Below are 22,298 nucleotides of genomic sequence, written 5' to 3' on the forward strand. Positions count from 1 at the left end.
CTTAAGGTATTATACTTATTCTAAGGACAGAACTTTGGTAAGTCAGACTTTGTATCTTTCACTCATGGCTAGTGACCAACCACTTTGAGCCACATTCTAGTACGGCTTTTTTGGGACAACTTTTCTGCCCTAGTTGGCTTAGAACTATGATCTGAGAATCTCAGTCTCCTGAGTAGTTAGGATTAAAATTACAAGCATGTGTGCCAGGCATCTGTGGCTCACACCTATAATCCTAGCTACTCAGGAAGCTAAGATCCTAGGACCTTGGTTTGAAGCCAGTCCAGGCAGGGAAGTTCCTGAGACTCTTTATCTCCAATTAAGCACACACACCAAACCAAACAAAACAAACACCACAAGTTGAGCTGTGGCTCAAGTGGTAGAGTGCTAGCTGTGCTTGAGCAAAAAAGTTCAAGCCTCAGGACTGGGGTTGGGGGCAGAGGGGAGGAGAATTTACAAGTGTGAGCCACTGTTGCCAGCTAAATGTGCTTCTTGTTATATGGGTGAAATATATAGCCTTAACTATGAATTCTTTGCACATAAAATGTTAAAAACTGAATGTAGTTAAATCCTTAGGTCTAGCCTCCAGTTCACAGAGCTGGAATATAGGTCACAGGCATAAAGATAGAAAAGAAATAACATAAGGAAACAATTAGCCAAATCCAGAATGTGGAACAATGTGCAAGAAACTAAAGTGGCCTCCGAGTCACGTCAGGGAGAGAAGAAAGGTGAAGGCAAGGTGCAGGACACCTAAGCTGTCAAAGGCCAAAGTGACACCACTAAGGCGCTCTTGCATAGACACTGGTTTGAGAAAATAACCTTTTGAATATGGATGTTAGATATCAGAGAATTTTCTCTATGGCTTCTCACAAGCACATGGTTTCTTTTATCTTTCTAAAACATGGTTTCACATATAGCTCAGGCTAGCCTTGAACTCACAATCTTCCAGCTGGGACTATACCTATGCACCAGTATACCCAGTTCAAGTATATTATTAGCATTATATAGATCACTATTTTTTACTTTTTAGACATGAGATTTTAATAAATTAAAAATAAAAATATATTTAATGTCAATGTATTTAATACACATGGGTAGGAAACATGGTTCAAGTTGTACAGTACTTGTTTATTATTGGCAAATGCAAGATGCTGAGGTCAAGCCCCAGTACTAACAAGGGGGGAAGGGGGCAGAGAGAGAGGGAAAGAGGATAAAAGGGAGAAATGGAGGGCAAGGGCTAGGGAAAGGAAATGAAATGTTGGGCTGGGAGTGTGACTCAGTGGTAGGCCACTAGACTATCACGGGCAAGGTCCTGGGTTTAATCTCAAACACTGCAGGAAAACAAAAACAGTGGCTAGGAATGTGGCTTAGGGGTAGTGTGCCATGAAGTCCTGGGTTCGATTCCTCAGTACCACATAAACAGAAAAGGCCAAAAGTGGTGCTGTGGCTCAAGTGGCAGAGTGCCAGCCTTGAGCAAAAGAAGCTCAGAAACAGTGCCCAGGCCCTAAGTTCAAGCCCCAGGACTGACAAAAAAACAAAAACAAAACAAAAACAGCAACAAAATAACAACAACAAAAAGGTAAAATGTTCACTGTGATTTACCTAGAGGTCATCCAAAGGTAGAAACATACACAGGTGTGCAATATCAACTGTACTAGCCTTAAGGTAATAAAAGTCATTGTGTCCTAGGAAGTCTTGTAAATGTTTCGTCAAGACATTAACAAGCTTCTGCGCAGCAAGCCGGGACAGGGAATGAAACCAGGATTTTGAAACCATCCTTTTTCTTTCTGGCTTAATTAGATCTGGATGAGGTAATGCAAGGACTCTAGCTCTGTTCACAGGTTGTCCCTGTCAGCTGTGATAAGGAAAGGGGTTCAGGGGTTGACTGTGGACACAGATGTCCACTATTCATTCCCAGGACTCTGCAGGGTTCACAAAGCAGTTAATGAAGATACAGCAGTGCTGACAAGCATGAAGTCCATGCACCACCTGGTGGACAAGCTTCTATACCAGGCCAGGTGGCCCTACCTAGCACTGAGTCTATATGGGTATATAAAAAGTTTATATCACTGTTAGAAAAGGTCAAATTGGACCTGAATTCTACAATTAGGAATAGAAAAGTATCTACAATATAGTATGCAATTTACTTTAGCAGTACAAAATACAACCAAAAAACCAAAGGCCTGTCATCCAAGACATGTTTTTAAAAAAAAATGTTTTAAATGCTAAAAGCTTTTCCTGGAATTATCAATTTTCTTTTAGATCCATAAAATTTAAATCCAACTTAACTGACAAAAAGTGCACTGGTTTTAGAAGGCTTGCAATTACCTAAGTGATGCCCAAAACTGAGTATATTATTAACCTAAATTTTAGATAACACTGAAGGACCTGGTTGATCTGGCTTTAGAGGAAAGGGGATTTGATCCACTCCATTAAGGCAAACACAAATGCACTGCTTTTTATTACAGGGATTTACCACTATGGAGACAGAGCCACCAATCTCTGTTCTGAGATGTGATGATGTAGCCCAAAGAGAAAGGGAGGAGGGTGACATTCTAAAGACTCAATGTTCTTCAGGGACTAGCTACTCTTTTCTAAACAGAGGGCTAGACTTCAGATTTTTTTCCCCCCTGGAACCAGAAATATTTAAAACATTCCAGAGTATTACAACATCCAAACAAGGACAAAGAGACAGAGGAAAATTACAAAGTATAAAAAATAATTACAGCATAACGAGCAATGCTCCCCAACATTCTCTATCTTATTTACAAATGCGAAGTCTGTTGTCATCCACAACTGAAAAGAATTCCATATCCACTTGAAAACACATTGCTGCGGTTATGACCACAGTGGATAAACCTAGACATTCAAAAAATTAGCCTTTCAAAGTTTAAATCTTGAAAATATAAGAGTTTTCAAAACAACTCTTAGTCTGAAAAGCAAAGCTTGAAGTAACAGAAACTAAATACACATATGAAGTTTAACTTACCAAATTTAGCAGAGACTAGGGAATAAATTAGTGATAACAGACCAGAAAAGATTTTTTTTTTCAAAACCGAGACTCTGGTTGGATACCTGTGACTCATGCCTATAAAATCCTAGCTGTTAGCTGGGCACCGGTGGCTCACATCTGTAATTCTAGCTACTCAGGAGGCTGAGATCTGAGGAACACGGTTCAAAGCCAGGCCAGGCAGGAAAGTCTGAGACTCTTATCTCCAATAAACCATTAGAGAACCAGAAGTGGCACTGTGGCTCAAGCAGTAGAGCGTTCGCCTTGAGCTGAAGAGCAAAGGGACAGCACCCAAGCCCTGAGTTCAAGCCCTAGGACCAACAAAAAAAATCCTAGCTGCTCAGGAGGCTGAGCTCTGAGGATTTCAGTTCAGGTCCAGCCTGGGCAGACAAATCCTTATAGACTCTTTAGGTCAAATAGCCAGCAAAAAAGAAGACATGGTAGTATGACTCAGGTGTAGAGTGCCAGCCATGAGCCTAAAAAAATAAAACAAACGAACAATGAAGGATGATGCCCTGAGTGTAAGCCCCAGTGCAAGGGTGGTGGGGAAAGGGGTGATGGTGATGAGATTCTTGATAATCAAGCTATATTAAAAATAACTAAACAAAATACGGTACTGTCAGCCTACTTCAGGAAACAACAGGGGGCTGGGAAGGTGGCTCAGTGGTAAGAGTTGCCTTGCATGCATGAGGCCCTGGGTTCAATTCCTCAGCACCACACATAAGCAGAAAAAGCCAGAAATGGCACTGTGGCTCAAGTGGTAGAGCACTAGCCTTGAGCTGAAGAGCTGAGGGACAGCACCAAGGCCCAGAGTTCAGGCCACATGACCAGCAATTATAAAAAAAAAAAGGGAAACAACAGAACCCTAAATTAAAATGGGCATGGGGTCAGAAGTAGGTGGCTCTCGTGTGTAATCCTGAGATCTGAGGACCGAGGTTCAAAGCTAGCCTGGCAAAGAAAGTCCATAAGACCCTTACCTCTAATTAACCACCAGAAAACTGAAAGTAGAGCTGTGGCTAGTGGTAGAACATTAGCCTTGAGCAAAAGAGCTCAGGGACAATACCCAGGCCCTGAGTTCAAGTCCTATAATCAACTAAAAGAAGGTCATGTAATTCCTCAGGTGAAGGTGGGTTGTATGAAGAGGTGCAGACAGCTGGGAATGCTCAAATGGTACAGCACCTATCCAGAAAGCACAAGGACCCAAGTTCAAACCCCAATGTGAAGGGGATGCAGGAGATGAGGGAGAAGGGAGGGGACGGAAAAGGAACAGAAGGGAGGGGGAGGAGAGGGAGATAGAGAGAGAAAAAACCAGAGGTACTAGCAGTTTTGAGGGTAGCAATTGTGTCTGCACACTCCTACCAAGAGACATTACAGCTGGGCACGGTGGCATAAAACTATGATCCTAATATTCATAAGGCTGAAAAAAGAATTCCAGGCCAACTTAGGCTACATGGTAATACCCTCTCTCAGAAAACCATGGAGACAGTTTATAGTGTCATCTCAAAGAACCCAGGACATATAAGACTTTAACCAAGGCACTACAAATTCTAAGAAAAACTCTTAAAACTTAGAAATCTGTGTACATATACGATGTAAAGATCTTAGCATTCATTGCAGGTGGACTGGGTAAAACTCAAATCTGGAAGAAGCACTTTAACAAGAGTGGCTGCCCATTGACACAAGATAGGGTATCAGACTGTATGGGTTTTGTTCCTTCATCAGTGTCTGTTGTGGGCTGGGAAGGTGGCTCAGTGGTAGAGCGCTTGCCTTGCATGCCTGAGGCCCTGGGTTTGATTCCTCAGCACCACATAAGAAAAAAGAAAAAAGCCGGAAGTGGTGCTGTGGCTCAAGTGGTAGAGCGCTAGCCCTGAGCTGGAGCTAAGGGACAGTGCCCAGGCCCAGAGTTCAGGCCCCCTGACTGGACCCCCCAAAAAACCCCAAAAAACAAAAAACAAACATCAGTGTCTGTTGGGGGCTAGGAATGTGGTTTAGTGGTAGAGTGCTTGCCTAGCATGCATGTAGCCCTTGGTTCGATTCCTCACTACCACATAAACAAAACAAACCAATAAAAAAGCCAAACATGAGTGTCTGTGGGTTAGGAGATGACAATCAGCCATTGGGGGGGGGGGGGGGGGGGGGAATGCCACACGGCCCTTTACACCTGCTGGATGGCTTCAAGTGATATTTACCTTGGGGCTTTCTTAAACATGCTGAAAATGAAGCAATGAAGCATTAGTGTGTACTGTCAGGCCAACAAGCCCAGATAGCTCTCTGCTCTGTAACACAACAGATGGCCATTGTAACACCTGTCCAAATTCACGAAGAAGGTAATCCTAGTTTGACTACCCTATTTTACTAATAAAGCAAAATTGAGTAGAAACTTCAAGAGTTTTATCTAGGGGCTGGGAAGGTGGCTCAGTGGTAGAGCGCTTGCCTTGCATGCGTGAGGCCCTGGGTTCGATTCCTCAGCACCACAGAAGCAAAAAGAAAAAAAAAAGCCGGAAGTGGCACTGTGGCTCAAGTGGTAGAGTGCTAGCCTTGAACTAAAGAGCTGAGGGACAGTGCCGAGGCCCAGAATTCAGGCCCCACGACCGGGCCCCCTCCCAGCCCCCCTCAAAAAGATCCTATGATTAAAAGATACATCAAAACAGCACTGGCAGATCACACCTGTAATCCTAGCTACTCAGGAAGCTGAGATCACAGTTCAAAGCCAACTGGGGCAGGAAAGTCCATGAGACTCATCTCCAATTAACCACCAGAAAACCAGAAGCAGCACTATGGCTCAAAGTGGTAGAGTGCTAGCTTTGAGCAAAAAGGCTCAGGGACAGTGCCCAGGCCCTGAGTTCCAGCCCCTCAACCAACCATCTACCCCACCCTCACCAAAATAAATCAAGATATAGGTCTTGTGTTCATGTATTTTTCTAACTAAAGTGTTAATTACATTTCATTCTTTTTTTTTTTTTTGGTCGGTCGTGGGGCTTGAACTCTGGGCCTGAATGCTGTCCCTCAGCTCTTCAGCTCAAGGCGTGCTCTACCACTTTAGCTACAGCGCCACTTCCGGTTTTCTGGTGGTTCAAAGCCAGCCCTGGCTGGCTTTGAACCCAGATCCTCAGATCTCAGCCCCCTGAGTAGCTAGGATTACAGGTGTGAGCCACCAGCGCCTGGCACATTTCATTCTTTCTTAACAATGAGATATGTATAAAATTCTTGGAGGAATATGGGCCATGGTTTTTCAGGAGAAACCAGGATTGTTATAGAGAACCACTAAACTAAGGAAAGAAAAAGACAAAGCAAGGGAGGAGACTGAGATCCAGTATCCCACACAGTAGAGAAATGCCCGGGGCCTGTGACAACAGATCGAACACGTATGACAAGAAGCAGGTTTGACACATACTTGATTAAAATCTGGATCTTTCTCTCCATCTGGTTTGGTTTCTTCCTTGTCCTCCTCTGTTTCAGAACTACTCACATTCAACTCAGGAGCTGAATCCTTCATCACCTGAATGTACCAGGACCACAAAGAGAAAGGAGTTAGGACCCGGAGAGCAGGCCATAGTACTGCAGGACTGTGTGTGACACCACCACAGACTCCGAGTTGATCAGGAATCTTGGGCTGGCTTATTTTTTTTCTTTCCATTGTGGGGTTTGAACTCTGGGCCTAGGCACTGTGCCTGATCTCTTCAGCTCAAAGCGAGTGCTCTACCACTCAAGCCACAGCACCACTTCTGGTTTTCTGGTGGTTAATTGGAAATTAATTGGAGTCTCAGGGACTTTCCTGTCCAGGCTGTAGCTTTGAACTGCAATTTTCAGATCCTCAGCCTCCTGAGTAGCTAGGATTACAGGCGTGAGCTACCTGTGCCTGTCCTTGTTTACTTTTTTAACCCTGTGATTTATTCTTCTATTTAATGGGCTCCTTATGAATTTAAGAGGTTTCTACAAAGCACACTTAATATTGGGCTTATAGACTGATTTTTTTTTTTTTAAAGAAGAGTGGCTTAGAAATGTGCACTAGAGACCTGATGTTAAAACCAAGGCATTTATTTTGTAACTTGCTGAGCCCTTTTCAAGTCCTGAGGTGATTTAAATTAAGGTTGGAATAAATGCTTTTAGAACATAGGAATACTGCCATAAACTCACAATAATGAAATACCAGATACCATTTGTGTATACGTGTGTGTGTGTGCACGCGCGCGCAGGTCCTGAGGCTTGAAGTCAGGGCCTGGATATATCTGAGCTTCTTTGGCTCAAGGCTAGTATTCTACCATTTGAGCTACCATACCACTTCTGTCTTTTTCTTTTTTTTTTTTGGTCCAGTCGTGGGGCCTGAATTCTGGGCCTGGACGCTGTCCCTCAGCTCTTCAGCTCAAGGCTAGCGCTCTACCACTTGAGTCACAGCACCACTTCCGGCTTTTTTCTTTTTGCTTATGTGGTGCTGAGGAATCGAACCCAGGGCCTCATGCATGCAAGGCAAGCGCTCTACCACTGAGCCACCTTCCCAGCCCTTCTGTCTTTTTCTAAGTAGTTTATTGGCGATAAAGAGTTTCATCCAGCTCATATACCATTTAATACCAGTGTACATATATATGTATGGGAGGTTTAAAATATTAATGAAGCCAGCTGCTAGTGGCTCACACCTATAATCCTAGCTACTCAGGAGGCTGAGATCTAAGGAATTTCAAAGCCAGCCCAGGTAGGAAAGTTCAAGAGAGCCGGGCACTGGTGGCTCACACCTATAATCCTAGCAACTCAGGAGGCTGAGATCTGAGGAACAAGGTTCAAAGCCAGCCTGGGCAGGAAAGTCCGTGAGACTCTTATCTTCAATAAACCACTAGAAAATCTGAAGTGGCGCTGAGGCTCAACCGGTAGAACACTCACCTTGATCTGAAGAGCTGAGAGACAGCACCCAAACCCAGAGTTTAAGCCCCACGATCAACCAAAAAAAAAAAAAAAAGAAAGTTCATGAGACTCTTACTTCCAAATTAATTACTAAAAAGCTGAAAGTGAAGGTATGGCTCAAGTGGTAGATCTTGAAATAACAACAACAAAACCCAAAAGACCAATGGAATTCCAGGACTGATTACCTCCCCCCCCCCAAAAAAAAAGAAAGAAAAGTTTATGGATATTCTAAGGGGGAAAGTTGGCATATTTATAGTTATTAACCTCATTTTCTCAGCAAGTTATAAAATATTATGTCTTGGTTTTAACCTCAGGTCTCTAGTGCTCCTTTCTAAGCTACTGTTCTTAAAACAATGTGGTAGGGATAGGAAGGTGGCTCAGTGGTAGAATGCTTGCCTTGCATGCACGAGGCCCTGGGTTCCATTCCTCAGCACCACATAAGCAGAAAAAGCCGGAAGTGGCACTGCGTCTCAAGTGGTAGAGCGCTAGCCTGGAGCTGAAGAGGTGAGGGACAGTGCCCAGGGGTAGGCCCCATGACCAACAACAACAACAAAACAAAAAACAAAAAAACTAAGAAAACAATGTGGTAAATAGCACCAAAGAAAATATGACACACTATATCTTGACTTCCCAAACCCTGGAATCTACTTCAGAGCCACCCCTAAATAGTCTGGAATCAAAATCTGCCTATTTCACCTACCCTTGCAGATCAGCACGTAAGGTTCTTACTGGTCTTTCTTAGTCCTGACAGCCCCTTACCAATTCTAAACATAAGGAGGACAGCATAGGGCACTATGGCAGCAAATAGTCATGAATTGCTACCTAAGTTTAAGTTAATTACAAATACAAGTTCATTCCCTTACCAGGCTAGCTCATTTCACATGCTCCCCAGCACACAGGAAAAAGTTCCAGTGGACCACACTGTTGTAGATTCTATGATTTGTTTTTGCTCTGTTCCTTGAGTGCATTAGGCTTAGCCATTTATCACTGGTTTCTCTGACAACCCCAGACCGAATCCCTGACAGGATGCTCAGGATGCTCTGCTGGTCTGCACTGCTAACACTGTTGCCTCCACTTTGGTCAGCCTCTGATCTGCCCTCTCAGACTTCCTCCCACACACTCATTTCTGTGAAATTCCTCTTAGGGGATTCTTTAAGTTTAGACTCGACCTTTCCCACCCAGCTTCATCATCATTGTATCCACTGCATTAAGACCATTCCTGGACCACAGTGACATTCAGAAAATATGTCTCAAATGAAGTTAGTGACAGCCAGGTGCCAGTGGCTCATGCTTGTAATCCTATCTAGTAAGGAGGCTGAGATCTGAGGACTGTGATTCAAGGCCAGCCCATGCAGAAAAGTCCCCATGAGACTCTTATCTCCAATTAACCACTTAAAAACTCAAAGTGGAGCTACGACTCAAAGTGGTAGAGCACTAGTCTTGAGCAGAAGAGCTCAGGAACAGCACCCAGGCCCTGAGTTCAAGCCCCAAGACTGACCGAAAAAAATAAAATAGAAGGGCTTGGAATGTGGCTTAGTGGTAGAGTGCTTGCCTAGCATGCATGAAGCACTGGGTTCAATTCCTCAGTACCACATAAACAGAAAAGGCCAGCACTGAGGCCTCAAGTGGTAGAGTGCTAGCCTTGAGGAAAAAAAAAAAAAGAAGCTCAGGGACAGTGCCCAGGCCCTGAGTTCAAGCTCGAAAACTGGCACAAAAATAGATAAATAAATAAAAATTAAGTTAACAGACCAAATCCACACTTAGTCACATAACCGTTCACTTTCACCTCTGTTCAGTATCAATTCTAATGCTAACTACCATCGAGGGGGAGAAAAAGTGATTGTTGGTAGTTCTCAATGAAAACACAACAGCCCATTTGAAATGAACCTTGACGGATTCAAGTTAGGGCCACAAGAGGGAGCAGTACCTTTTTGTTGTCCACAACTTTGTGGACATAGATGGTGGCTTGAGTATACTCTCTCAGATCTCTCTGCTGCTGACATAGCAAGCCTTCTCTGCATTCTGGACAGAGTTCTACAAAAAAAATGAGAGGAAAAATGGCTGAAAAATCACAGTGAAAGAACTCAGACCTGAACACTTATCACTATTCATTAGTATTTACTAAATCATCAGTAATATCTTCTATTCATTGCTGTATTGTGTATGTGCAAGTAAAAAGGAAATCCATTTACTATCCTCAAGTAAATGTACAAATAATGAGACTCTATGAGATAGATTCCATCCAGGGAGTCTTGACCAACACACCCTTCCTTTCTCCTTAAAATGTCCACTTTAACTATAGAAACAAACCAAAATCAAAATGAAGACTTACTAGGCTCAGAAATATACTGTGTTTCTGAAGGGTTTACATCTCCCACTTCAATTCTTGTGATTTTAATTACATGATCCACAACAAAGAGCTTTTGTATCATTTGCCACTCGCTGGGCCATATGAGAGCTATACTGTGCAAAAAGAAAACACACACACACACAACATGCCTTAAGACACAAGGAGATTAAGAGGGCTAATCTAACCATTAGTATCCCTAAATCAAAATCGACACTACTAGTCTTTAATGAACAGCAAATGCAAGAAAAGATCATCACCATCATCACTATCAAGATGCTCTCTGAATCAACACGGCTAAATCCAGACACAAGGGGCCAACTATGTCAGCACAAAAGGATAAAAGATATGCCAGACATGTCAATGTGCATGCATTACTGTTCATTTTGGTTTTCTGAGCCAGTCTCACAATGCAGCCTAGGCTGGCCTTGAACTCAACATCTTCCTGCCTCTACCTCCTAAGCATGTATTATTTTTTAAAGCATACTAAAAGAGTATCAGTGGCTCACACATGTAATCCTGGCTACTCAGGAGGCTGAGATCTGAGAGTTGTGGTTTAAGATGAGCCTGGGCAGGAAAGTCTGTTAGACTCTCATCTCCAATTAAACACCAAAAAGCCAGAAGTGGAGGTATGACTTAAGTGGCAGTGACAGCCATGAGCACAAAAGCTTAGGGACAGATCCCAGGCCCAGAACCAGCACACACACACACAAAAATAGTAATTACTTTATAATACAAAGGCAATACTGAGGGAAAAAAAAAAAAAAATCACAGATGAGTCCTTGAGGAGTGGTTTTTAGATCCAACCATTGCTGATGGCTCTTGCTCTGCCATGGTCCCGTGTTATAATCCATTCTCTACTAAAAAAAGAAGAAAGGAACTTGCTGGGACTGGTGGCTCATTCAGGAAACAGACTTGGAGGATGAAGGTTTGAAGCCATCGTGGGAAAGATACATCTGAGACTCCATCTCCAATTAACCAGAGGGTGAGCCTAGTCAACAGGAGGAACTAAGAGGACAAAAGCCTCAGCAGCCTGGTGCCAGGTCTGGACAAGCAGCCTATCCTGTCTGTCCTCCTCTTTTCAAGATCTAAGTGCTCACTCTGAAGAACATGTAAAAAGGCAAAATCCTGTAATTCAGTAAATGACTAGGTTCTTGAATAGATTATATTAGATGAGAAATTTTCTAAACATACTCTGTCAATTATTAGATACAGATAATCACACGAAGAAAAGAAACTCACAGTTTAGAATCTTCTTTGGTCATGGAAGCAAATGTAAACATGAGTCCCCCATGGGGACAGAGAAGGGCGCTATTTCCTACTGATGATACAGGACTACACCTCGCAGGCTTTCTATTCAAATGAAACAAAGAGAATAAACACATCTGACTACTGCATGAAGAAAAATACTTGACATAGTGCTTTTAAAATCAGTTACATGAGCTAGGCACTGGTGGTTCACGCCTGTAATCCTAGCTACTCAGGAGGCTGAGATCTGAGAATCTTCTGTTTGAACAGCCTGGGCAGGAGTCTTTGAGACTCTTATCTCCAATTAACCACCAGAAAACTGGAAGTAGCACTCTGGCTCAAAATGGTAGAGTGCTAGCCTTGAGCAAAAGAGCTCAGGGACAGCAGCCCCACAACAAACAACAACAACAAAAAGTCAGTTATATGTAATGTTAGTAATTAAATAAGTTTTGGGGATTTACTTATAGAAAAGAAAGCTTCATATACATGCTAAGAAAAGTAACCCAGAAGGTTGATGTTTTTTTAGAGCACCCATGGTGCCTTTCACATCAGTGAACTCAAAGAAAGGGGAGAAAGAAAATTTCTCATTTCTACCTCACAAATTTCCGCCATTCTTCTACAAAGAACTGTGACACAATATAGAGGACATCCGTGTCCTAGAATATAAAAAGCACAAAAAAAACATGATTCACCCCATACTTAACACATTCTTTATAATTCAAAGTGGTCGTCTTTGTTCAAGTTTTAACATAAAATAAAAACTTCGCCTGTCCCAAGAAACAGCTGGAGTGAATCCTCTAGTTAGAGAATTAAGCAAGCAAGAGTGAGAGCAGCTCTGGGCTGTCATGAAAGCAATTCATTGGGAATTTGGCAAAGGTCTTCACAAGCTCAGATGAAATCTTCCCTTTGTGGGATGCATTGTACCTCTGGCCAGTTACTAAGACATGGTCTGTTTTTGTCTTGGAACAAATTCGGAAGAGAACTTTTTTGCTCATTTGCAATCATCTTATGTAAGGCTTCATTTTCTTCCCCTTCTCTTTCTAAAATCTGAAAGAGAAAGAAGCAGTCAGCTGTCGCCTGCTGCCAGCACATGGTGTGCCCTGCTCTACACCCCCACTCAAGTACTATGCTCACTCCCCTGGGAGGCTAACCCAAGGAGGCGGCATGCTGCTGCCACCGATGGCAGCAGAGTTCAGTACCTTGCACTGGGAGCAGCATTCTTTGTAGCTTGGAAACTCAGGGGCCTTTGGGAAGTACTGCTGTAGTTTGCTCCAAGCCTCTTTAGACACGAGCCTTCTTTCATTTTCAGATATGCATAACTCCCCTGAGTTAAAAAAACAAAACTTGGATTTAAGATGAAGAAAGTCAGTATTTCCTAGTTCTTAAACTGAAGTCTCCAAAATTCTGTGGTTTGTTCAAGTATGCAAACACAAACTCATAGACACACTCTCTAAAATGTTAATTTCATTTCACTCCTAAAGGAGTTAGTCACTGCAATTTTATATACTCTACAGAAGGCAAAAACAAATGTAGAATGCTAGACACACATTTTAAATCTTTCTCCCTAGCAATAAATAAAATACTGGCAGGGGTCTACACTTCAATGCTCCCACACTCAACAGTACAATTCCCTGCAGGCTTGTACAGACATTGGATTGTTACTAGCATCATCTTGCAAGGAAAGAATGTTCTTTTTTTTTTTTTTTGGTCATGGGGTTAAGCTTTGGGCCTGGGCGCTGTTCCTCAGCTCTTCAGCTCAAGGCTAGCGCTCTACCACTGGAGCCACAGCACCACTGCAGGCTTTTTCTGCTTACGTGGTGCTGAGGAATTGAACCCAGGGCCTCATTGCATGCAAGGTAAGCACCTTCCCAGCCCCAGGAAAGGATGTTCTTAAGGTTGTATAAACTTCAGTTTTTTCCTACTTAAAAGGTCTCATTGTATAGCCCAGGTCCTCCTGCCTTGTTTTGCAGAGTAAGGGAACCATGGGCATGAAATGTGGGGAAAGGGGAGAGTGGATTCTCAAAACCTTTCTCCAAGCTGGCCTAGAACCCAGATTTTCCAAACCTCTGCCTCTCAAGTAGCTATGTGTGAGCCATTACACCAAACTTTCATTTTTTTTCTTTCTTGTTTTTTGTTAATTACAACTCCATAAGTCAGGTTATGAGTACAATGTTTCTTGAACAATTTCACCCTTCTTTGTCTCCATTTTCCCCTCTCCTAACCCTACCCTTAGTAATTTTTTTAAAAGAAAAAGGATTGAATAATCAAACTTCAATATAATAATATATCCTTGTAGTAAGTAATAATGCAGCCATAAATAATGATTTAAGGTTCAAAGATGAACACTCAATGACTCACACCCACCCATAATCCTAGCTACTCAGGAAGCTGAGATGTGAGGATCATGGTTCTAAGCCAGCCTGGGCAAGAAAGACTATGACACCCTTTTCTCCAATTAACCATCAACAAGCTGGAAGTATAGCTGTGGCTCAAGTGGTAGAGTGCTAGCCTTGAGGAAAAAAAAGCTCAGAGACAGTGTCTAGGCCTTGAGTTCAAGCCCCATAATATCCAGTTCTGCCGTAGCTGCCATTTTAACTCTAGTCCCTAAATGATAGAACATTGAACAAAATATTTATGATATGCTGAAGTCTAACTAACAACATGTTTATATTTCAGCTTACCATGTGGACACAGAATGTCTTCATTAAAATTTAATTCCTCCTCCTCTTCTTTTCTTTCTTCCTTTGATTCATCTAATCAAAGGAATATAGACAAAAACTGTTCTGGATATTGTATTTTTAAAAGTTCAAACAGCAGATATACTACTCCACCCAATTTTAAGGAAAGAAAACATTTAAATTGTGAAAATTACATCAAAGTGATTCCTGCAGAATTTTGCAAAGAAGTTTTGTATTATCTTTGCCTTTTAAGGCAAGAAAATTATCCCAATGACAGTTAACATTTCAAAGGTTTAGGTTATGCAAGAAAATGTGCCTTTTCTCAATTTGAAAAATTTACATATCCTATTAATTCTAGTCAAGGTGTTCAGGATGCTGGGCATAAACCAAGTTAGTCATCAACATGTCATGTCATTTTTACCTACCTACTCTGTAGGGCTTAACAGAAAGCTTTAATGCAATAAGCTCATATGAAATAAGGAATTAACTTTAGTAACAAACACACAATAAGAACTTCGCTTTTTCTGTTAACATTTCTAATTATCTGCTTTTTGTTCACACTATCTTTGCCAATATGTAGCTTTGAATAGTAGTAGAAAAAGAGCCAGATACCAGTGGCTCATGCCTGTAATCCTAACTCCTCAGGAGGTTGAAATCTGAGGATTGTGATTTGAACCCATCAGAAGCAGGAAGGCCCACAAGACTCTTATTCCCAATTAGCTACCAAAAATCCAGAAGTAAACTGTGTCTCAAGTTGGTGGAATGGTAGCCTTGAGCAAAAAAGAAAAAACCCTCAAGCACAGTGCCTAAACCCTGAGTTCAAGCTCCAGGACCAACACAAAAAAAGTAAATAAACTATCAGCTAAAACATTTTAAATACACTTTTTACATACACAAAAAACACTTAGTAAATACATGAAAAACTTCAAGTGGGGTGAGTATAGCTCAATGAGCACAAAGACCTAGGCTTGATCCCTGGTACCATAAAAAACCACAACAAACAACAACAACAACAAATCCTCAAACAGAAAATGGGCTAAGAAAGGACTTAACCAGATACATTCTATCTCCTCTGAGCCTCACACAAAAGTGCAAGGAAAAGACAAGAGCATTTTTTTTTTGTTTTCGTTTATTTGTCTTGTTTGATTATCTGTCTTTGGGAAAGAATAAGAGGGCACAGAGATGGAGGGACAAAGGGTGAACAAATGCAGCAATAGTGCTCAGTAGACTCTGTGTTGAATATGAACTATACAACCGACTAGGCAGGGATGGGAGGCAAAAACTGGGAGAGAGCAAAGGAAGGAGTAATAGTGTCCAAAAAGAAATATACTCGTTTACCTGACTTATGAAACAGTAACCCTTCTGTGCATCATCTTAATAACAACAAAAATATGTATAATAAAAAGATAAAATATGATTAAAAAAATAAAGTTAAAAAATTTAAAAGATAAAAGTAACTTCTCTACTATGAAAGAGAGTCAATGTTAACAATAATTTGGGACTTAATAAGGCAGGCTTCCAGGCATTTTCCTATTATGAGAGTGAAAAAAACTACTGTGACGGATGTACTCTTCACATGGGTGAAAGCACACAGAAACAAGCCCTCATATACTTCTGGAGGAAACTCATCTGTATATATCAATAGGCAGCCATTATCAATTCATCTAACGGACCCAACAAATTTCTAGGAATGTGTAACTCAGAAATAACCTGAAATGTACACAGTGATACACATTTTCACACAGGATGGTCATGGCATCTGTGCCTTGTATGCTAACTGTATAAAGGTAAAATAGTATCAGTTAAATAAACACATACACACAATGAAATGCAGTCATTAAATAAAAAGAGCAGAGGGAGGGAGAGCGATATATGTCTTTACATAAGCTGCATTATTAAAAGCCACCATGTGCAGTGACTACGTTACATGGGAAAACTTCAAAGTTCTACACTGTTGGTGTGTCCATGGCTTAATATCTTTCAATGATGAAAGAGAAGAAGAATATTATACTGAAAGCACATGGAGGCCTTTTCTACTATGGCAAAGGACTCTATTTACAATGAAAAAGTGCTAATTTGTAAAGATCCATAAGGCAGAAGAATTAACCAAATACACTAGAGGTCATGTGGTACCACAAGAACTGCAGTGATACTGTTTTCAAGTGAAAGGACAATAAAACTGAGATTAATGTCCACAGATGATACTACACAACAAAAGTCTGTGATCAAAAGGGAAAACTCTTCAAATATGGGATGAGCTGGGTGCTAATCTTAGCTAATTAGGAGCTTGAGCTCTAAGGATCTCAGTTCAAGCCAGTTCAGGCAAGAAAGCCTGTGAGACTTTTATTTCCATTATACTAACAAAAAAGCAGGAAATGGAGCTGTGGCTCAAGTGGTAGAGCACTAACAAAAGAAGCTCAGGGACAGTGTCCAGGTACTGAGTTCAAGCTCCAGGATAGACAAAGATACAGAGAGAGAAGAGAAGAAATGGGGCTCTGTGCAAACAGCATGTGTGGTAGAGTGGGTAAGTGCAACTGGCAGCATCAAACCAAACTGTGGAACACAGTTCAGTGAAACCGAACACTGATATCTGCTTTGGGGTTTTCATATCTCTAAAAGCAGGGTAGTGACACCGGAAGATCCCTAGCAAACAGAATAAATGACATGCAAGCTGGGCACTGGTGGCTCACACCAGTAATCTTAGCTACTCAGCAGATTGAGATCTGAGAACCTCAATGTGAAGCCGGCCTTGCAGAAAAGTCCATGAGATTTGAATCTCTGATCAACCAGCAAAAAGCAAGCTGGAAGTGGAGCGGTGGCTCAAGTGGCAGAGCATCAACTGAGTGAAAAAGCCAAGCAGGAGTATGAGGTCCTGATTTCCAGCCCTAGCACATACACAAAGTTATGCAATCCTTGCATGTAAGAAATACATACTGTAATAAATAGTTCAAGAATATAAAAATAGGGACTGGGAATGTAGCATATTGGTAGAGTGCTTGCTTAGCATGCAGAAAACCCTGGGTTCAATTCCTCAGTACCACATACACAGAAAAAGGCAGAAGTGGAGCCATGGCTCAAGTGCTAGTCTTGAGCAAAAGAAGCTCAGGCTCACGGACAGTGCCCAGGCCCTGAGTTCAAGCCCCTGCTTGGATTGGCAAAAAAAAAAAAAAAAAAAAGTTAAAAAAATTCTTTTAATAAGGGGCTGGGAATGCTGGGCGCCAGTGGCTCATGCCTGCAATTCTAGCTACTCAGGAGGCTGAGATATGTGGATCGCGGTTCAAAGCCAGCCAGGGCAGGAAAGTCTGTGAGACTGTTATCTCCAATAAACCACTAAAAAAATGGAAGTGGTGCTGTGGCTCAAGCAGTAGAGCGCTCGCCTTGAGCTGATGAGCTCAGGGACAGTGCCAAGGCCCAGAGTTCAAGCCCCACAACCAACAAAAAAAAAAGCGGGGGGCTGGGAAGGTGGCTTAGTGGTAGAGTGCTTGCCTCGCATGTATGAGGCCCTGGGTACTATTCCTCAGCACCACATAAACAGAAAAAGCTGGAAGTGGCATTGTGCCTCAAGTCTTAGAGCGCCAACCTTGAGCTGAAGAGCTAAGGGACAACACCCAGGCCCAGAGTTCAAGCCCCACAATCGACCAAAAAAAAAAAAATTTAAAAGGAATAAAAAAGAAACTTAAAATGCATATAAATATTAGTATTTGTAAAAAGGAAAAGTGGATCTGGGAATGTAGCTCATAGCAGAACACTTATATATAAGAAAAATGAAGTGACAGTAATTGCTTATGGATAATCTCTAATTACAGTTCAGTTTATGGGAAACTAACCTCTAAATTAATAAATCTGATCAAATCTTTAATTTTTGTTGTTGTTGGTTATGGGGCGTAGGTGCTGTTCCTGAGTGCTTTTTGCTCAAGGCTAGTGCTCTACCACTTGAGCTATAGCACCACTTCCAGTTTTTCGGTGTTTTGTTTTTTGGAGATAAGAGACTCATATACTTCCCTGCCTGGGCTGGCTTTGAACTTCAGATCTCAGCCTCCTGAGTAGCTAGGATTACAGGCAAGAGCCACCAGTGCCCGGCTCAAATTACTAAATTTAAGTGCCTCCCCATCTCCTACCCCATTTTTAAGGCACTGATTATAAATTAGAAAATTGAACTGTGATCCTCAGATCTCAGCTTCCTGAGTAGCTAGGATTACAGGTGTGAGCTACCATGCCCAGCTACTCAGGAGGCTATAATCTGAGGATCAAGGTTTGAAAACAGTAAGGGCAGGAAAATCTATGAGATTCTTATCTCCAATTAAGCACCAAAAAAGCCAGAAGTAGAGGTGTGTTCAACTGTTAAGAGAACCATCCTTGAGCAAAAAAAGCTCAGGAATAGTACCTAGGCCCTGAGTTCAAGCCCTAGGACCAGCACACACAAAGTTTTCTTTAAAATACATCGACAGGTAACCAATTTTGGTGAGAATAAGCCTTTATGATGTAATTCTATAGTGGTCCCACACCAGTTACCTTTACTGAAGCTGCTGCCATTCACCTTCCCGTTGCTTTGGTCTGCGTCACCATCTTGCTCATCTAGTTGTTCCAGAGCTAACTGGCGCCAACTCCGCAAGGAGGATTTTCCCACCCAAAATCCATCATTGCTACAAAAAACAGTGAGTGTTAAACCCATTCCCAGTGTTCTGCTCCCTTCTACCCTGCCCTGTGAAGACCACATCAAAATGAATTAGACACTATAATTTGGTTATTAATTTGTGCCCTGTTCCTCCTCTGAGCCACTTTTAACTCACTCATGAACTGCAGGTATCCAGTATTTTGGTTTCACCCTCAATCCTGTTCTGTTTCTCCTATCTCCCAAGTGAATCACATCAATCAAATGGCAACTTTGTTCTGCTTGAACACTACACTCAATGTAGTTGGTATGCAGATACTTGGATATACACCTGGATATCTATGTCTATACAACACATATTTGGGTACTCAGCCTAAAGAATGATCCAAAAAAAAGTAATTAAGACTGGTTTTCATTAGAGAGATTAAAAAAAAAACAAAAAAAACTACTCTTCAACCCACACATAATCCCAATGACAAATGTCTCCACCAGCTTCTGAGTTCTGAGGTATCCCGTAGTAAGGAGGCTCCACATACTCTAGTAAAATGGATGATTTTAAAGACATCCTATCAAGGTCCATTTATTAACACACTTCGGCCTCATTGAAAAGGGACACCACTCTTCTGGGCCAGCTGCCAGGTTTTCCCAAGACAGGCTTTGCACACGTGCATGCTGTGGTATGGGCTCATGCACCTTAGTTTAGGGAATTGTCACATCCACATTCCGCAGCTTTGCTAGGGAAGGAATGCTGTTGCAGACGCAGCTTTCCTTTTGCCAAGAGTAACTGTTGTACAATTCAGTTCTGATCTGCTTCTGCCATATATTTTATCACCTTATTTTTAAAATAGCTAACGCCCATATTTCAACAAATAATAAGCTATTGGGATATTTTTCTTGATAATGTCTTAGTGCATCATAAACATCTGTGATACATACCCCTTTACTGTTGCTTTCAGAAGGTTGTTAACCGTTTTATAATCTTCATTTAGTTGGTTCTTTAGACGTAACACACGACAACGTTCTACTACACATTCTTTGCACAAGGCTTTCACTAGAGGCAAGGAAAAAAAAAAGAGGAAACAGACCTCAGAATTTCTGTTAGGAACAAAACACACAGAGCTTCTAAACCAGAGTACAGATTTTGATAATACAGCAATCAGAATATATACTAAATTATGTTGATGCTCTATCAGGTGTAGGGAGCCTTTTTCTGCCATGGACCATTAGATATTTATAACATACAAAATTATCAATACAAGCAGATGGCCACAGACAGCTGAGGAAAGCAAGAGTCTGTCATATGCTGAATAATTTCTTTTTGGAGCTGCATAGGACTTGGGCTGGAAATATTTAGATAGTAATAGTGTTTCCTATGTAAAGAGACAAAATATTGTAACATTAAAAGCACCTATAGAGGCTAGGAATGTGGCTTAGTGGTAGAGTGCTTGCCTAGCATGCATAAAACCCTGAATTCAATTCCTCAGTACCATATAAACAGAAAAAGCCAGAAGTGGTGCTGTGGCTCAAGTGGCAAAGTGCTAGCTTTGAGCAGAAGAAGCTCAGGGACAGAATCCAAGCTCAGAGTTCAAGCCCCAGGACAAAAAAAAAAAAAAAAAAAAAGCACCTATAACAGAGTACAAGCTTTAATAATCAAACGACTTGGAGGAGATCAATACTTCTAACAGCTCTAACTGAAATGATATTCATGTAGAAGAAATCTTCAAAGCCTAGAACCCTAAAAGGGTGGGAAGAAGGAATGAAGGACAGAATTGAAAATATATAGCTAGAAGTCATAAGAAATGCTGGACCTTTCAAAGCATTAATTCATGCATCTAAAACAAACAGAGACATAAAAAGACTAGATGTGTATACAGAAAGCCTGAATCACATAATTAAAGTCTAGGGTTTTTTTGGTTTTCTTGTTGGTTGTGGGCTTGAACTCAAGGCTGGGAGCTGTCCCTGAGCCTCTTCGTGCTCAAGGCTATCATTCTACCTCTAGAACTACAGCACCACTTCTGGTTTTTGAGTGGTTAATTAGAGATCAGAGTCTTTTCTGCCCGGGCTGGCTTTGAATTGCAATCCTCAGATTTTCAGCCTCTGAGTAGCTAGGATTACAGGTGTGAGCCTGGCTTCTATGACTCTTATCTTCAATAAATTACAAAAAAAAGAAGTGTAAATGGTGCTGTGGCTCAAGTGGTAAAGTGCTAGCCTTGAACAAAAAGGGATAGGGACAGGGGCTGGGAAAGTGGCTCAGTGGCAGAGTGCTTTGCCTTGCATGCACAAGGCCCTGGGTTTGATTCTTTAGCACCACATAAGGCGAAAAGCTGGAAGTAGCGCCGTGGCTCAAGTGGTAGAAAGCTAGCATTGAACTGATGAACCCAGGCCCAGGGTTCAGGCCCCATGACTGACAGGAAGGAGAAAAAAAAAACAAAAAAAAAAACCCTCAGGGACAATGCCCAGGCCCCAAGTTCAAGCCCCCAAACCAGCAAAAATTAAATTAAAATTAAAAGAATAAGAACTGAAAGAGGGGCTCACACCTGTAATCCTAACTACTCAAGAAGCTGAGATCTGAGGATTATGGTTTGAAGCCAGCAGCAGCAGGAAAGCCTGCGAGACTCTCATCTCCATTCAATTAACTAATAAAAAAAAGTCCAGAAATAGAGCTGCAGCTCAAATGGTGAAGCACTAGCCTTAAGAAAAAAACCTCAGGGATAAAGCCCAGGCCTTGAGTTCAAGCCTAGGACTAGTACGCACACACGTATACATTCATGCATGTGCACACTGACACATACTGACACACACACACACACACAATAGAATGGATACTTTGTGGCTATGTATAACACTTGCATTAAAGAATCAGCAAGCATCTATTCATAAATTAAATAAACTACAGATCAAATGTTGCTAGAAATCTTTAAGTTACAGGAACATGACCAGAAGTAAACAAAGGTTCATATAAATCAACAACTGCCAGATGGGTTTTTTTGTTTTGTTTTGATTTTTTTGGTTGATTATAGAATTTGAACTCACACCTGGGAGCAACCTCTCAGCTCTTTTGCTCAAGGTTAGCACTCTTGACAATTTGAGCCCCAGTGCTACTTCCAGTTTTCTAGTAGTTAACTGGAGATATGAGTCTCTCACTTTCCTGCCCAGGCTGGCTTTAAACCACAATCCTCAGATCTCAGCCTCCTGAGTAACTAGGCTTACAGGTGTGAGCTACTGGCGCCTGCCCGATAGGTTTTTCTTCTTTTTATTTTGTCAGTAGTGGGGCCTATGTGCCATCCCTTAGCTCTTCAGCTCAAGGCGAGTGCTCTATCACTTGAACCACAGAGCCACTTTCAATTTTCTGGTGGTTTATTGGGGATAAATCTCACAGACTTTCATGCCCAGAGTGGCTTTGAACCTCGATCCTCAGATCTCAGCTTCCTGAGTAGCCAGGATTACAGGCATGAGCCACTGGTACCCAGCCTCAGATGGTTCTCTTAAAGGCTTCTATTTTGAATATTC

The 22,298-nt window shown here is 41.7% G+C and overlaps 1 protein-coding gene across 3 annotated transcripts in view; it reads right to left on the reverse strand.

The window, feature by feature from the left end:
• Window positions 1-22,298, reverse strand: part of Usp48 (ubiquitin specific peptidase 48) — a 69,941-nt gene that overhangs the window by 11,596 nt on the left and 36,047 nt on the right. For all 3 annotated transcript variants that reach the window (XM_042688553.1, XM_042688552.1, XM_042688554.1), the window contains 10 exons: window positions 19,725-19,839; window positions 18,689-18,819; window positions 14,180-14,251; window positions 12,698-12,822; window positions 12,423-12,545; window positions 12,093-12,154; window positions 11,493-11,603; window positions 10,236-10,366; window positions 9,831-9,937; window positions 6,402-6,506 (listed from right to left, as the gene is read on the reverse strand). In XM_042688553.1, coding sequence (XP_042544487.1) covers window positions 6,402-6,506; window positions 9,831-9,937; window positions 10,236-10,366; window positions 11,493-11,603; window positions 12,093-12,154; window positions 12,423-12,545; window positions 12,698-12,822; window positions 14,180-14,251; window positions 18,689-18,819; window positions 19,725-19,839 — 1,082 coding nt within the window. The remainder of the gene's footprint in view (window positions 1-6,401; window positions 6,507-9,830; window positions 9,938-10,235; window positions 10,367-11,492; window positions 11,604-12,092; window positions 12,155-12,422; window positions 12,546-12,697; window positions 12,823-14,179; window positions 14,252-18,688; window positions 18,820-19,724; window positions 19,840-22,298) is intronic.

Source organism: Dipodomys spectabilis, unplaced genomic scaffold (genome assembly GCF_019054845.1).
Source record: "Dipodomys spectabilis isolate Male_0828 unplaced genomic scaffold, ASM1905484v1 ptg000118l, whole genome shotgun sequence".
Taxonomy (NCBI): domain Eukaryota; kingdom Metazoa; phylum Chordata; class Mammalia; order Rodentia; family Heteromyidae; genus Dipodomys; species Dipodomys spectabilis.